The following is a 17,646-nucleotide window of genomic DNA, read 5'->3' as shown; positions in this document are numbered from 1 at the left end:
ATCTAATCTTAGAGGTGAGAATGAAAAAGATGAAGCAAGCTTTAGAACGTGTTAGTCAGGCATGGTAGCACACATCTATAATCCCAACTACTTGGGAGGCTGAGGCAGAAGGATTGCTTGAGCTTAGGAGCTGAAGGCTGCAGTGAGCTAAGATTGCGCTACTACACTTCAGCCTGAGCAACAGAGGAAAAACCTGTCTCTAAATAAATAAAGTTTTGGAGTATGTGAGAGAATTTTTCACCTGTAGATAGTACTCCCTTTGAAAAATAAGTCTACTACCTATAGGGTTTCAATGATATTTTAGATCCAAAAGATATTAAGAATCAATTGCTAACTTTGATAGGTCATGATGGCAAAATCAGAAAAATATTTTGATATGTTCATTAAAATAATTTAGCCAATAGCCAGGTGCAGTGGCTCATGCCTGTAATCCCAGCACTTTGGGAGGGCAAAGTGAGTAGACTGCTTGAGCCCAGGAGTTCCAGACCACCCTGGGAAACATGGCAAAACCCTGCCTACAAAAAATTTTTACAAATTAGCCAGGCATGGTGGTGCATGCCAGTGGTCCCAGCTACTCAGGCGTTTTGAGCGGGGAGGACTTGAGCCTGGGCGATCAAGGCTGCAGTGAGCCATGATCTCACCACTGTACTTCAGCCTGAGTGACAAAGCAAGACCCTGTCTCAAAATAAATAAAATATAAAATAAAATTAATTTAGCCAATAGTAGTCAGATCCCTTCTTTTCTGCCCGGATCCTAAACAGAAATAAGCCAATGAGAGACAAAAATCCCTCTACTTGTGATGTAATGGCTTTGGAGGAGTGGGACAATGAGAAGCTGGTCTGCTCTGTCTTAATGACAGACTGGAGCATTCTGTTAGGGTAACCTGAGTCTCAACCCTTCTACTCAGCAATAACTGCAACAGGAAGCCTGAGGACCTGCAGAGCAGAGCAAAGTCAGAAGGTGCCTTTAAGATTCCATTCAAAATAAGTTATAGCCATCCTGATAAAAAAATATTCCTAGACCTATGAGTTTCTTCTACATAAGAAGCAGAGAAGACCAGGAGCCTGGGCAATTGGTGTCATTTCTATGTTTGCCGTTTTATTCACACCAATAATAAATAGATATCTTTTCTTTTTTAACAGCCTTATACTAAAGAATGCTTTGCTGAAATGAGCCATGCAGGTGAATCAGGAAGAACTGCAATAGATGATATGCAAAGTACTGAAGTTAGCTCACAAAAGCCATTCTGCAACAGTATTGAGCTAAAACAGGCCACCATATGTACTATATACAAGCAGGTCTCCTCAAAAATCTCTAACTCTGGACTCTGGATTAGTCTCCCAAGAAATACAGTAGATAAAAATCACATTCTTTAATTGGAAGTTTTATAAGACAACACCTTGTATCTCACTACATACACAAAAGAACAGGACTGCTTCTCACCTTTGCTTGTTTAGAAGTATTGAGTTTGATGGCAGAAACCTTCCCAGCATGATCACCTACAAAAACTCTAAGAATAGCTGTATCCCAACAGAGCGCTGTGACTTTTCGGCCTTTGTGTTCTGAAGACACATAAATTTGTTCTGGTTTCCCACGACGCTCTTGATTTAATTCCCAAACAACTACAAGACCTTGACTGCAAGAATTGAGTCACAGAGGCAAATTTTTCACAATGGTGAAAAAGGTACAATTTAATTGCATCACAGTATCAACTATATTAAATACATACGCAACTCTTGTTCTTCAGAAAAGAGGAAGTATTATAAAAAGTCAAGGTACTAATTTCCTTGCTTTAGTCACCAAACCAGTTTAATAGGAGAAGTTAAATGATCTAAATTATCTCTGTTCCCTTTCTCTTTTAAGGCCTTTGAAATGTTGTAACCTCAAATTAGCATTTTCTACAAACACTAGGATGACCAACTGTTCGTTCTGGTTTGCTAGGTACTGAAAGGTTTCCTAAGACACAGGAGTTTCAGTGTTAAGACTGGGACAATCCTAGGCAAACCAAGATGGTTTGTCATCCTAACAAACACATATGTCAATTTAAAATGCATTTGAAAAAGGACAGATAGTTTTAAAACAGATTCTTACCTGGTAGCTACAGCAACATAATCATCATCATGTAAACAACAAGCGATTTGAGAAATTGCACCTTCCTAGGGCACAAAAGAAAACACATTTTTTAAATCTCAAGTTTTACTTTTTTTCTTTTTTTACACCTTGTCTCATTCTATCACCTAGGCTGGGGTACAATGGTGCGATCTCAGCTCACTGCAACCTCCACTTCCTGGATTCAAGTGATTCTCCTGCCTCAGCCTTCCAAGTAGCTGGGATTGCAGGTGCCCGCCACCAAGCCCAGCTAAATTTTGTATTTTTAATAAAGATGGGGTTTCACCATGTTGGCCAGGCTGGTCTTGAACTCCTGACCTCAGGTAATCCACCCATTTTGGCCTCCTAAAGTGCTGGGATTATAGGCATTAGCCACTCTGCCCAGCCAAGTTTTACATTCTTTTATTCCAAATGATTATTTATATTGGAGAAATCTGTATATATGAAAGACTCCAAATGGTATATGACAGAGCTGCCCTTCATCTTACCCTGTGTGAAAGAAAAAGCCTGTGCTTCCAGCCTTCTTTCTGAATGAGATGGAGTCCTCCTCCGGAACTGCCCAAAGCCAACCATTTTCGTGACACAGCTATGCTTGTGCACTAAAAACATGTGAAGAGAAGTGTGAGATAAGCACAGCTACTTAACCAAATAGACTATCCACTGGAAATAAACACTGAGGATTTATGCATCAGGTTCCTTCCCTCACTTTACCCTCTGCCCAAATGGATACAACATGACCCTTATTCTCTAATTCTAGAATAGTAAAAAATATCGATGAAAGAACATTTTGTTTTTAAACTTCTAAACGAATCTCAAAAGGCTGAATAGGCTCTATTGTATGAGTAATTTTCCCTTGGCAAAAGCTGGCTGTTAGACTGTTCATATTTTGTGTAATTTTGCTAGGTCATTCCAATGATGACTACAACAATGGAAGACCAAGGAAGTTACCAGAAGATAAAGCAACCACATTAATCATTCATTCGTTTAAATCATTTCCAGTCTGCACAAACACCACAAAACATTCACAAGTCTTAAGGTAGGTGAGACTCTATCAGAGAAAGCAGTGGCCATGCTGCACCCAATACCCTGTGGCAGAAGTTATTAGTCAGTTAAGAGACATTCCCAATCCTCTTCAATTGTGTTGCTTTTTACTACAGAAGTTGGAAAACCTAAATATTCACATTCCCAGTTCCCTTGTTGCCAAGGGTTGTCATGTAACTCAATTCTAGCTAGTAAGACCAAGGCTGCTGAGGGCTTCTCAGGAAGGGAAGCTTTACCTTCCCAGATAAAAGGCAGAGACTGTGGAAAGCCTTTGCCCTTTGCCCCCACTTTCTTGACATATTAATGAGAACAGTAAGACTGGAGAGGAGACACATATTGCAAATGCGACTAAAAGCTAACATATATACACATGGTAGAACAGGAAAAATGGGAGCCACTTATATCATTGGGCCACTACACTAAACCCAGAACACTAACCTCCTATGAGATTATAAACATCTTTACCACTTAAGCTCCTACTAGTATGTTATACCATACTGTAACTTGCACCTGAAAAAATGTCTAGCTGATACCAAGCCTCAAAATTGCTACTCATATTACTTTGCCTATCACTTCCTATTTTCCCTTTCCTCACATGCTAGTACTTTAGGGCAGTAGCAAAGTATAAAAACAAAATTATTTTGGTACTAGTTATGAAACTTTGGTCCTTACCGTGTCATTCCTGAGTTTAATCAAAATAACTCAAGAGTTTAAAGGAAGCACATAGTTCTTTGAATTCCAAAGACAATCAAAACACATAGTTATTGAGAAAAGAAAAATAGCTCAGGGCAATCTGAGCCATGTGAAGTATGCCGGCCCAGAGAGAAACGAATATGAGCTATCAGTCATGACCCTACTCTGTGCACCCAGGCCTGGGGGCAACTGTTTAAAGTTTTGTCCCTGACTAGCTGCCTCACCTGTTATCTTCATGTCACTGAAATCTGTGACACAAAGAATGATGTATAGTCAATCAATAGTTTTTGTTATTTTGATGTAAGTTGTTGGTAAACAACTCAGAATCTGCCTCTTCTTTTCCTTTAAAAATCCACTTGGGCCAAACAAGGTGGCTCACGCCTATAATCCCAACACTTTGGGAGGCCAGGAGTTCGAGACCAGCCTGGGCAAACAGAGTAAGATCCCATCCCTAATTTAAAAAATTTTATTTTTAACAAATCCAACTGGGCACAGTGGCTCATGCCTATAATCCCAGCCACTTTGGGAGGCCAAGGTGGAAGGACTGCTCGAGCTTAGGAGTTTGCAACCAGCCAGAGGAACACAGTGAAACCCCATCTCTACAAAAAAAAAAAAACACAAAAATTAGCTGGGCCATCTAGTGTGGTACATGCCTGTAGTCCCAGCTACTTGAGAGGCTGAGGCAGGAAGACTGACTGATGCCAGTTCAAAGCTGCAGTGCACTGCAGTGTGCTATTTACTCAGCTATGAAACCTGTGACTAGCCAGCCACTGCACTCCAGCTTGAGCAACATAGTAAGACCCTCCCACCCTCTATCTCAAAAAATAATCCACCCAGCACTTCGGGAGGTCAAGACAGGTGGATTACTCAAGGCCAGGTATTTGAGACCAGCTTGGCCAGCATGGCAAAATACCATCTCTACTAAAATGCAAAAATTGGCCAGGCACGGTGGTACACACCTATAATCCCAGCCTCTTCAGTGGCTGAGGCACAAGAATCGCTTGAACCTGGGAGGCAGAGTTTGCACAGAGCTGAGATGGTGTCACTGAACTCCACCCTGGGCAACAGAGCAAGACTCATCTCAAAAAAGAAAAAAAAATCCGCTTGCTGCTAATCAAAGTGTATTATTAAAACCAACTTGTATCTATGTTGCCAGGTTGTAATCCTCAAGCTTGGCCCTAATAAACTATTTATATTATTTTTGCCTTTGCCTCAGTTTTGCTTTTCAGTCTTTTTTATTCCTTTTGAGATTGGGTCTCAGTCACCCAGGTTGGAATGCGTGGAGCGATCACAGCTAAATGCAGCCTCAACCTCCCTGGCTCAAGCAATCCTCCCAATTCACCTTCTGAGTAGCTGGGACCACAGGCGCCCACCACCACATCCAGCTAATTTTTTTGTTTGGTTTTTTGTTTTTTGTTTTTTGAGATGGAGTCTCACTCTGTTGCCAGGCTGGAGTGCAGTGGTGCGATCTTGGCTCACTGCAACCTCCACCTCCTGGGTTCAAGCAATTCTCCTGCCTCAGCCTCCGAGTAGCTGGGACTATAGGCATGCACCACCACACCCAGCTAATATTTCATTTTTAGTGGAGATGAGATTTCACCATGTTGGCCAGGATGGTCTCCATCTCTTGACCTCGTGATCCACCCATGTCGGCCTAATTTTTGTATTTTTTGTAAAGATGGGGTTTTGCCATGTTGCCCAAGCTGATCTGAAACTCCTGAGCTCAAGCAATCCTCCCACTTCCACCTCCTAACTTGCTGGGATTACAGCTTGAGCCACCAAGCCAGGGTACTTGCCTCAGCTTCTTCCTTTTAGGTCGACGTTCTGCCCAGAGCTAACTAACTTTGGCTTTGCTCCCTAAAACGAGAGTTATACCAGATTCCCTGTTTTGGAATGACCTTAGTATAACTGCAATGGTTCATGTTTTTCAAAATGTAATGGGGTTGTTGGGGCTCAGCAACCAATACCCCAAAATACGGAGTTTTGACATGCTGACAGTCCTTAGAAGCTGCCTCAAAATCGAAGTCCCTTTAACCCTGTCTTTTTATCACCCCTCTACCAAGCACAGAGAGGGACTCTCTCCAGAGGAATTTCCTTATCTGACCAAGAAAGCTTCTTTCCAAAAGGGTCCAGGCTCAGTGGCTCACGCTTGTAATCCCAGTAGTTTGGGAGGAACAGGAGGATTGTTTGAGGCCAGGTGTTTGAGATAAGCCTGGCCAAATCATGGCTAAACTCTGTCTCTACTAAAAATACAAAAATTAGCAGGGCATGGCAGCAGGTGCCTGTAATCCCAGCTACTCAGGAGCCTTAGGCACAAGACTCATTTGAACCCAGGAAGTGGAGGCTGCAGTGAGCCAAGATCGTGCCACTGCATTCCAGCCTGGGCAAAGGACTCTGTTTCAAAAAAAGAAAAGAAAAAGAAAAAGAAAGGAAAAGAAGAAAAGAGAAAGAAAGCTTCTTTCCAAACGAAATGCAATTGTCCAAAACCCTTTCCCTAGGGATCTCATCAAATAACCAGGAAAGATCAACCACTAGAGAAGAGACTGGGAGTCTTCATCATGCTCAGATAGACTTTTCATTTATATTCCTGAGGGCAGCTCCAAAAGATTATCTGGGGGATTTTACCTGCATAAGTCAGATTGTTCCTGTGCAACTCCATCCCTCATTTTCCCAGGTCTGCCTCCCCCTTGCTACATCTATTCATTTCCCTAATAATTTATTGCCACTCAAAACAATCGTCTACATTCTTCATATCCCCACGTCTCTATGAAAATGGGTACATAGGGCTGGGCATGGTGGCTCACTCCTGTCATCTGAGTGTTTGGGGGAGACCAAGGCACAGGATTGCTTGAGGCCAGGAGTTCGATGCCACCATGAGCTATGGTCTCACTATTGTACTCTAGCCTGAGCAACATAGCAAGACCCCATCACTACAAAAACTTTTTAAAAATTAGCCTGGCGGGCCAGGCACGGTGGCTCAAGCCTGTAATCCCAGCACTTTGGGAGGCCAAGGCGGGTGGATAACGAGGTCAAGAGATCGAGACCATCCTGGTCAAAATGGTGAAACCCCGTCTCTACTAATACAAAAAATTAGCTGGGCATGGTGGCGCGTGCCTGTAATCCCAGCTACTCAAGGAGGCTGAGGCAGGAGAATTGACTGAACCCAGGAGGCGGAGGTTGCGGTGAGCCCAGATCGCACCATTGCACTCCAGCCTAGGTAACAAGAGCGAAACTCCGCCTCAAAAAAAAAAAAAAATTAGCCTGGTATGGTATCAACTGTGTTAGTCACAGCTACTCAGAAAGATGAGGTAGGAGGATTGCTTGAACCCAGGAGTTTGAGGTTACAGTGAGCTATGATTTTCCCACTGCACTTGGGCCTGGGCAATAGAAAGAACCTGTTTCAAAAGAAAACAAAAAGAAAGAAAAGAAGATTTTACATGCCTTTTTTCCTATTAAATCTTACTTTTATTAGTTGATTTTTCAGCAAACCTTCACAGGGTGAAGAGACAGTTTTCTCCTGGTCTTTGTGAGATATACTCATTTATGCCATTTTCTTTCTTTCTTTTTTTTTTTTGAGACAGAGTCCCACTCTGTCACCAGGCGCCAGGCTGCAGTGCAGTGGCACAATCTCGGCTCACTGCAACCTCTGTCTCCCAGGTTCAAGCAATTCTCCTGCCTCAGCCTCCCAAGTAGCTGGAACTACAGGTGCGCACCACCATGCCCAGCTAATTTTTTTGTATTTTTTAGTAGAGACAGGGTTTCACCATGTTGGCCTGGATGGTCTCAATCTCTTGACCTCGTGATCTGCCCGCCTCGGCTTCCCAAAGTGCTGGGATTACAGGCGTGAGCCACCATGCCCGGCCTACCATTTTATTCTCAATCAAATATATTACTTTCTGAGAGAAGACAGCAAAACACTTATGGGGAAAAATGAAGCAAGTCAGCATCACAGTTTCTGGGGAGGTAAATTAGAATTCAAAAGAAAGCTCAAAAATAAATCAAAGAAGAGCTATGAAAATGTTACTTCTATATAAAGTGTCAAGCTAAAAGGAAGATGGTTGAGGCCAAATTAACAACAAGTTTATTTGGGCCAAGGTTGAGGACTGCAGCCTAGGACACACTTCGAAGTTGCCTTGGGGAATACTCCGGAAAACAAGAAACTCAAGTTTTCAAAAGAGGCTGTTTGTCAGGAATTCTCATTGGTTTACAGAAATAACACTGATTAGTGATTGGCTATACACTCTTGAACTATAAGGTATACTGCATTTTATCACCACTTGGCATCAGTTAGCCTAGTGCCCACATAATAGCAAGTAGCTTCAAGAGGTAATTATTTAGTTCAAGCAAGAGTAATATGAGACTGCTGCTTCACTCCAATGCTTCTCTGGGCCTGATAATTTTTTTTCACTCTTGCCCAGGCTAAAGTGAAGTGGCATGACCTCAACTCATGCAAACTCCACCTCCCAGGTTCAAGTGATTCTTGTGCCTCAGCCTCCCAAGTAGCTGGGAATACAGGCATGTGCCACCTTGCCTGGCTAAGTTTTGTATTTTTAGCAGAGACGGAGTTTTGCCATGTGGGCCAGGCTGGTCTCGAACTACTGGCCTCAAATGATCTGCCCACCTTGGCCTCCCAAAGTGCTGGGATTACAGGCATGAGCCCCATGCCCAGCCTGGGCCTGACGATTTAAAGGGGCTCACATTCCTCAGATAAGAAGTTTATTTTCTTCTTTTTTTCCCCCCACAAAAGTATGACTAGGACAGGTAAGAACACCCAATATTCCACAAAACGTTAAGGAACTAGAGGGTAGGGGCACATGTAACAGAGAGCACATGAAAATGAAACTGATACAAGGATCAAGAAATTCACCTTTAGACGACTGGAGTCCAGCCGCAGGGCTGAGAGTAACGGATCCAGAGACTCAAACTCTGCGAGAACATGGCTGTAGGACTCTGGTATCACTGGCACAAAAGTCATTTAGCCAGAAAGCTGAAACTTGTTGAATGATAGGTACAGTATTCCTCACCTGAATAAAATCCACAAAAATATAATTTAAGAAGCCCACCATTCATTTAACATGCGTTTAACAAATATGTGGGGAACATAGGGAAACATGAGAAAGTCCCCACTATACAGGTGCTTAGAAAGAAAACACATACGGGTAACATTGTATACCACAGCATGTTTACATTGTGTCATTTCCTGACTCAAACTCCCATAGTGTCAGATAGGGATTCTCAAGGTCCTCCATAATCCTATCCTCCAGTGTTAGATCTAACAGTGTGAGTAGGCAAATAGGCAGAGTAGGATTTAGGAAAATTGGCCTATGTCCTCTGAGGCAAAACAGCAACCCTGCTTTTGCATTTCTATGAGTAGTAAATCTTCTGTCTTTAGGAGTCTCGTTAAAATGCAATCTTCTGTAAAGGCCTTAACTTATTAACTTATCAGCAAACCCTACATTTATCAACTAACAATTTAATAGTGCTTAATAGGAATAGGCCACTAGACCTCTCTCCAACCTAGCAGAGAATTTCCTAAAGAAAGTAGTACTGATGCTGACTATGCTTTTTTTTTTTTTTTTTTTAGATGGAGTCTCATTTTGTCACTCAGGCTGCAGTGCAATGGTATGATATCAGCTCACTACAACCTCCACTCCCCAGGTTCAAGTGATTCTCCTGCCTCGGCCTCCCAAGTAGCTGGGATTACAGGTGCATGCCACTATACCTGACTGATTTTTCCTATTTTTAGTAGAAATGGGGATTCACCATCTTAGCCAGATGGTCATGAACTCCTGACCTCCTGATCCACCCACCTCTGCCTCCCAAAGTTCAGGGATTACAGGCGTGAGCCACTGGGCGCAGCTGACTAGGCTTTTATCTCAAGGAAAACAGAAAGGGTAGCAGGTAGGGCAGCAATAAGCAGATATATAAAGAAGAAAAAATGCAGAATATACTAGAAGAATACAAGTTTAGTCTTTGGCTGAAACACAGGATACAAGCAATGGAATAATGAAAGAAAAACCTGTAATCATAATTTGGGCCCAAGTTACAAAACACTTTGAATTTTTCAAACCAAAGAATCTGAACTTAATTTGGCAGGGAACAGAAAGGAATTAAAGAATTTGGTGTCGGGAGGTCACATAATTTCTGTACTGTGGGTGGTTGGACACTGGAAAACAAAGACTTGAGAAAGGGGGTGGGTGGTATGAAAATAAGAATAAAACATTTCAATTACTCACAAGTCTGGTGGAAAAGGAGAAAACCTCTCAACTTCATCAATGGGGAGATTCTTAAACAGATTTGTAGGTAGTAGCTAAAAGTAGAGTCTAGAACGAAAGGGACTGAAGATTCAAGAAAAAGATAAAACCATGGTACAGGATCCAAAAGGGATGGAAAGGAATGATAATATTATAGTGTCTCTTCTACTTGTGATCTTGAAACAAACTCCAAAGTAGATAGGTCATTTTGCCTTAATCTCTATGAAAAGAGAAAGTCCTGGAAGTTATTATACGATGGTGGGGAGGGAGACAACCTAGTTAAGTTCTACTTAAAAAAAAAAAAAAGAATTTGACAGAGATAAATAAAAACAGCATAAGCAATGCCAATTCTCAGAGAAGCTGCTGGATGACAGTGTTAAACCAACTCAAACTTTATACATTTATGTTTACTATCCCTGAAATGACTGCTTCCCTTCCAGGTCTTCTTATCCAAACATACCCAGCTTTCAAGATCCCACATGAGCCCTGCTTCCTAGAATTCTCAAGGTGGAAAAAGACTCATAGGTAATTCAGTGAACATGTCCACCTAATTCGGAAATTAGTTTTGCCCTAGATACCTGAACATTTTCAGCAATAGAAAGAAAGCACATTGTCATGAAGCTGCCAATTCTACTCCTCCACAGGGCTCACTACTCTTACAAGGTTCTTTTTAATACTGTGCTGAAGCCTGATCACTTAGAGCTCTACCATTATTCCTAATTGTATGTAGCTTCTACAGTTGAAGGAAACAAGCTGTCTCTTTCCAAAACAATCCTTCGGTATTTGAAAAGCATTATTAGGTCTTCTAAAAATTTAACATTCCCAGTTCCACCATCACTCCTGACATGACATTTTCCAACCCTGTTACTGTTTCAGTCAACCTTCTACAGAGGCACTTTAGTTTGCCTAAAAATGAGGTGCCTCAAACTGAGCATAATACTTCTTAAGTAGTTGGATAAGCCTAGAATAGAGTAGAAACACTAACTTCCTGGATCTAGACACTAAGTTTCTATATTACAGCCTAAAAGAGTATTAGCTGTGTTTAAGTGGCCATGTCACACTATTGATTCAACAGAGCAAGTAGTCAACTAAAACCCAAAGAAATTGTTTACATAAATAAAATCTTAGCCAGTAGCTAAGCAAATTGAAAGCTGCTATTAATCAAATGCAACAATGGATATAAAAAGTACCTAGAAATGTACAAACTCAGTATAAACAGGAACAGCAGAATGCTGATAATTGTTCAAGTTGGGTTAAGTGTACCTGAGGGTTCATTTTACTATCCTACTTTTGTCTACATTTGTAATTTTCCATAATGAAGTTTTAAAAGTATATACTTAAAATTGTACAAACCTTCAATAGCTCCACTTCGTTATAATCTGTTATCTCGTCCCTACTTCTTTTTCCAGCCTCATTTCCCATCTTAACCTCTCTCCTATTCTCCAACTACATTGGACTCAACTTTTTTTTCTCTTTCATTCTATAAATTTGCTGTGCCTTCATGGTTTAATATATGCTGTTTATGAAATCTTCCCCCATTTACCAAAACCCTATCTTTCTGCAAAGCTGAGTTTAAATGTTACTTCTGTGAGGTCACTCTACCAAAAACTAAGAACATAGAAGTTGGCGACAAATGCTTAACCAAAGTAAACGAAACAACTTCTGTGAGAGCTCATAAATGGTAGAGCTAAAATACATGTCTCCTGAATCCAAATCTCATCTTTCCATTATCGTAAAATAGTGTTTGTTGCTCACACATCAAATGCAAATATGTTCTTTTGCCCCAGTAGGTGCGTGGAAGAAAGAAGAGGAGAAAGAAATAAGAAAGAGAGCAAAAATAGAAGAAATGAGAAGGGGAAGTTGCAGATTCCCTCATTTTCACAATGGGATCTTTCTATCCAAGAAGAAATGATCAGAAAACAACTCTCCGCCCTCGACAGACAAATGGCGACTGACTCATTCATACATTCATTCAACATTCTGAGTGCCTACTATGTTCCAGGCACTGAACACACCGCTGGAGACACATGGATGAACAAAACACAACCACTGGCCACAAAAAGCTCCTTGCCTAGTGGAACTACTACCTTTTTTACCGCAGTAACTTTAATATCTTGAGATCTCGAGAGGAGACCCAGTAACCAATTTTCAAAGCCAGGCCCACAGACTAGCAGCCCGGAGGTCCCAGCTCCACCACATCCAGGCCAGTACCTCGCAGGTCTCAGTGGATCTTGTCTCCCGGCGTAGAACCGGGAAATTCACTGTGCAGTAAGAGCGGAACGTGAACTTCAGTCTCCAGTCTCTCCTCCCGTTCCTCCCCTTCCTTGCTAACGTCATCCACGAGAGCCGCGGACCTGGGGACAACGCTACTAACGGCACTTCCTTGTCACGTGACGAGTCACGCCCCCCTCCTTGCGCGTGATCCCTCCCCCTCAGGCCGCGGTCGAGATTATGCTGTCTACGGCCTGCAGCCGGAGGGCCGTTGCCGGTTGAAGACCCGGCGCCGACTGGAACCGGAGGAGCTCCAGGCCAAATGGTTGGGTAGCCAGGATCCCAGGACCCTTCACCGCTCGAGACCGGAGAGAGTAAACGAAACAGGCGGGAAGCCGTGGGGGAGGGAGAGAACTGGCGGAAGGTGTCATGGCGGCCGCACTCTTGGGTCACGTGCCTAAGGGCCCGCCTTGGTATTTCCGGTCACGTGCCCTCAGACTCCGCAGCCAGCGATGGAGGCGAGACCCCACAGTAACAGAGGCGGTGGCGACTGCTGCGGCCGCTGGGTTTCAGCCTCTTCCCAGCAGCCGGTCTAAGAAGCTCAGCGGAACTCGACCGGACCCAACCCAGTTAGTTACTTCCTACCTAGAGTTGTAGCTTCCACCTGGTAAGTTTAGACCGAAGAATGCGGACGGGTGGGTGGGCGAGTGAGGAACTGACAGGCCCGGGGGCCGCAGAACGCCGTGGATTCTACCCCTTTTCCCAGCGTCCCTGTCGCCGTCTTCACAACGCCCAAGCCTACCGTCTTGTTTGCCCTTACCCCGAGACGAGGAAGAGGCGACCCCTAATCTGCTTGCCTAATGAAAGCCTGCTCATCCACTGAGAGCCGGGACTTGAAGGTTTACCCAAAGCCAGGATCAGATTTGGCTTGTGAGAATGAGGTGGAGGCCTCTTCCAGACAGAGAAGCCCTTCCCGTTAGGAAATGTGCCGCTGAGTCTGGGATTCTGTAAGAGACAAGCTCTCTCTTTGGTGTCAGCACACCTTTTGCTTCCACCTGTCAGTCTTAACCTCTCAACGTGTGCCAGTCCACACACACCTAGTTTTGGTCATGCCCAATTTGATTGTCATGTGATGATGAAAAACATACCAGTACCGAGATATACGTAATTTTTTGTTAATCCTCCAGTGTTCTTTTTTAAGAGACAGGCTTGCTCTGTCGTCGTGGCTGGAATGCAGTGGCGTTATAATAGCTCACTGTAAGTTCGAATTTCTGGGCTCAAGCGATTCTCCTACCTCTACCTCCTAAAGCGCTAGAATTATAGGCCTGAGCCACCGTGCTTGGCCCCAGTTGACTGTGAAACTCCCATTTTAGCATCAGTAAAATGGGGATGGGGAAAGGAGACACAAAAAATACATTTTTTGTAGATTTGAAGACCCAGTCTTAAACTGAATGGTTTGAATGAAATATGTTTTGCAGTAAGTATTAACTATATACAAACCAATATCCAGACTTTAAAACTATTATCCAGACTTGTGATTTTCAAACGTTTTAAAGGAGTGGAACAATTTCTTCCCATGAATTTTTACCGGAAACCCAATATGTAAAGCTGCATGCTCTAGTGGAACTAAGTTCAGGAGGGCCAGGCCTCACCACTCCACTTCACCTCTATGCTAGAGGCATCTCTTGGAACACAGTTTGAAAACCACTGAACTGGACTTAGGTAATTAAGCCCAAGTTGCCAACCTTAAGATTTTTTAAAAGCCAAAACAAGAGTATTTGAGATAGAAAGGTCACAACTGCAAGGAAGATAACCTCAAGTAGCAGGCCTTGGGCTTACAGAAGGACTAGACTCTGGAGAGAACTTTGTACCTGTTAGCAGGCTTAAGTCCCTCATTCAGAAAGGAGAAAAAGGAGATGGTCTACTATACTATCCTCACTCAGCCTTTTTTTTTTTTTTTTGAGAAAGAGTTTCTCTCTTTTTCCCAGGCTGGAGTGCAATGGCGTGATCTCGTCTCACTGCAACCTCCTCCTCGGTTCAAGCGCTTCTCCTGCCTCAGCCTCCCAAGTGTCTGGGCCCACAGGCGCATGCCACTATGCCTGGCTAATTTTCGTTATTTTTAGTAGAGACGGGGTTTCACCATGTCGGCCAGGCCATTCAGCTGACTTTTAGCAGTGCAGCAGATTAATAAATGTGAGTCTCTCCTAGGTGATATTAAATACACATTGCAGTACAAATGTGAAAAAAAAAATAAATTCAGATAGGGCTTTTGAAAAATGCTAGAAAGATTAATGTACTGAGGGAGAAGAATCAGTTAAAAGAAGTGAAGCCAGTGATCAGCACCACTCAGTTGTGAATGCTTCCAGTGTGTACTGCCCTCAAGGCTTGTAACTTCTCCCTGCTGGTACCGTGTGTCCTGCCCTCTGATAACCTGCTTCTCTGTGCTATTTTATTCCCTACTATCAAAATGTTGTCTGGTACACCTTGAGCTTTCCTAGCATTTTGGCCACCTTTTATCTGTGTCTTATGGATACAGCTGATAAAGGTAGCTTTGTGCCCTTCTTTCTCTTTCCTGCCTTCATTGTGGCAGTCTCAGGCATTGATCTAGTGGTTCCTCTTTTCACCACTTTAATTACCAACTGATTATTATTCTCTCAATATTGATAATGTACTTTTGTCAGCATGCAGTATTTTTTAGTGGATATGAGCATATTTTCCTTTATCATGCACCTCTGTCGAATTTTCCTCCTCCTGCCTCTTCCCTGCACTGCTGTAAAAGGTACAAGTGCTCAGTCCTAAAATTGCCACAGCAGTTATTCTCCTTAATATCTTCCTTGTCTTTGAAATTATCCTTAAAACAGTACATTTTGGTCACTCTTTACATGCTTCTGAAGTTATTCCCTGTAATGCTAAATTGTTAAAACACTTTTCAGTTGCTTGATGGTGAGTGGCATTCCAAATCTCCATTTTCGTGTGCTGGCAAATATAACAGTGCTCTCTAGTAATCCTCCTTTCAGAGGATAATTTCTCTCACTTGTTTCCCCCATCTCGTCTCCCCCATTTATCTCTTGCACATTGGAAAAGGGGATATAGGTATTGGAAATGCAGAGGTGCAGTAATTTAGAGATTTGTGTTCAACCAGTTCAAATTCTTCCCTATCACTGTTTCCTTTTAAGGGCAAGATTCAGTTATTAGAATCTATATGAGAAATAGTACATTGATCTGTGAATTGAGACCTGTAGTGCTTCCTGGAGTTTAGGTAAGGATGTATATGCAAAGATTTCTTATTATGTCTTACCAAGAGATTGTATTCTTTTAACAACAAGATCTTAAATGATGTCATTGATATTTCTTGGACTCTTACTATAGGCCAAACACTATATTACTTGGGTGCTATATTACAGAGAACCCAACATATATGGCCTCTCTCCTCCCTTTTGAAGCTTGCAATCTGTCAGAGGATGTATACATTAAAAGAATTACATTAAAAATTATTTTGTAGTAAGTGCCATGAAGAAAATAATAGGAGACTTCAGCTGGTAACTTTGAAGCTTAGCATAGACTGAAAAAAAAAATGATTAAAAGCCAGTTAATGGGAAAGGAAGAGAATGTACAAAGGCTCAGAGCAAGGCATATGAATTTAGATTAAGACAAATACATTTTTAACTGCAAATAAATTAATGCCTTTACTAGAGATCTTGCTATTTAAAGAAGTCTTATAACAGACTACTTCATAAAGTAGTCTTCTGAATAAAGCTAGATCTTCATTGACCTAATCTGTTTGAATGTAACCTACACCAATAACTTTCATAAATTTCTATGGCTGTTAGAGAGTTCTACTGGGAAGAAGTGTTTGCCACTCATGCACTCAAGAAAAACCTGGAAATCACAGAAGGCACTGTAAGATAATGCCAGTGATTCTATTAAACCTCCTAAAATTGGTCTTAAACAATTAACAGAGGTGCTACAGATGACTAGGAAAATTTACCAAGTAAATTAGCTCTGAGACAATTAAGTTCCTTGTAAATGAATTTTGATATGAATGGTTTTGCATGTTATATATATGAGTCTGTGACTGGGCGTGGTGGCTCATGCCTGTAATCCTAGCACTTTGGGAGGCTGAGGGGGGCAGATCACCTGAGATCAGGAGTTCGAGACCAGCCTGGCCAACATGGCGAAACCCCATGTCTACTAAAAATACAAAAATTAGCCAGTATGGTGGCGTGTGCCTATAATCCCAGCTATTCAGGAGGCTGAGGCAAGGGAATCACTTAAGCCTGGGAGGCAGAGGTTGCAGTGAGCCAAGATAATGTCACTGCACTCCAGCCTGGGCAACAGAGCAAGACTCCTTCTCAAAAAAAAAAAAAAGTTATGTTCTTCCCAGTTGATATAAAATAGTTCTGTCTAATGTCTCTCCACTGTGCAGTTTCTCTGTCTTCATGCATTTTCTTACCTTCTCAACTCAGAAAGGTTTTTGTATTATTTTCCAATACTAACACTTTATTTGTGCTACTGTAAGCCCAGTTAATTGAAGACTTGCTCTATCAGCTGTCCTTGCTCACTGCTTTTCTTCCAACTACTGACATACTTTAAATTATCCTACTTAAGTAGGATAATGAAGTATCAACATACTTAAAATTATCTGCTAACGTCCCCCTAAAATCCTCCCCTCTCGTCTTTCTTAGATTTTAACTGATTTTTGCTAAAATGTAGGTCCTAATTTGTATGGTTTTCAGTCCAGTTTCATTTTCTACAGAGTGGGCTTTTTAAAATATGTTATCTCTAAGTCCAGACCTCAAGTGATCAACCTGCCTCAAAACCCCATCTCTACTAAACAAAAAAAAAAAAAAATACAAAAATTAGATGGGCATGGTGGCAGGCATCAGTAACCTCGGCTACTCAGGAAGCTGAGGCAGAAATATTAATAGTTATATGTTTATTATAAAGAGTACTAGAAAATTAATGTTAAAGTATTTCAACTAAGAATTTCATAGATCTTATAAAATTTATTTTCATAAATTAGTTTAAAAGTACAAGTGATAACACATGTATTACATAAATTGAAAATAATAAACTATTGAAAATAGAAAACACTGTTTTCAAATTCTGACGCTAGCAACCCTCACACTTTCTTCGGGTACCTTATAAACATTTGGTTTGATGGAGAATAAACTCTTGGGAAGACATTTTTTAAATAACTAGTATAAAATATGTATTTATTATAGATCAGAAAAGTAAAAGAACATTTAAGTCATCTGTATTTTTTATCACCTATAATCACTATTAAATTTGGTATCTATCCCTCCCTCCAGTCACATATATTTGCAGAGTAACATAG

General features: G+C 41.7%; 2 protein-coding genes across 5 annotated transcripts in view; one reads left to right on the top strand and one right to left on the bottom strand.

Moving 5' to 3' along the window:
• Nucleotides 1-12,727, bottom strand: part of HPS5 (HPS5 biogenesis of lysosomal organelles complex 2 subunit 2) — a 43,294-nt gene extending 30,567 nt beyond the window's left edge. The window contains exons 1-5 of one of the 4 annotated variants that reach the window (XM_064365121.1): nucleotides 12,309-12,397; nucleotides 8,711-8,867; nucleotides 2,598-2,708; nucleotides 2,092-2,156; nucleotides 1,444-1,636 (exon numbers count right to left, since the gene is read on the bottom strand). In XM_064365121.1, coding sequence (XP_064221191.1) covers nucleotides 1,444-1,636; nucleotides 2,092-2,156; nucleotides 2,598-2,708; nucleotides 8,711-8,818 — 477 coding nt within the window. In that variant the 5' untranslated portion in view covers nucleotides 8,819-8,867; nucleotides 12,309-12,397. The other 3 variants (XM_064365122.1, XM_064365123.1, XM_021675176.2) reach the window with 3 other exon arrangements.
• The window catches only part of GTF2H1 (general transcription factor IIH subunit 1), a 48,585-nt gene continuing 43,628 nt past the window's right edge, over nucleotides 12,690-17,646 (top strand). The window contains exon 1 of the mRNA XM_012456536.3: nucleotides 12,690-12,975. The gene's annotated coding sequence lies outside the window, so the exon portion shown is untranslated. The remainder of the gene's footprint in view (nucleotides 12,976-17,646) is intronic.

This window comes from Aotus nancymaae, unplaced genomic scaffold, assembly GCF_030222135.1.
Source record: "Aotus nancymaae isolate 86718 unplaced genomic scaffold, 86718_ANA_hifiasm-v0.15.2.pri h1tg000059l, whole genome shotgun sequence".
Taxonomy (NCBI): domain Eukaryota; kingdom Metazoa; phylum Chordata; class Mammalia; order Primates; family Aotidae; genus Aotus; species Aotus nancymaae.
Note: the sequence above shows the minus strand (reverse complement) of the source record. Positions and strands in the feature narration are given on the sequence as shown.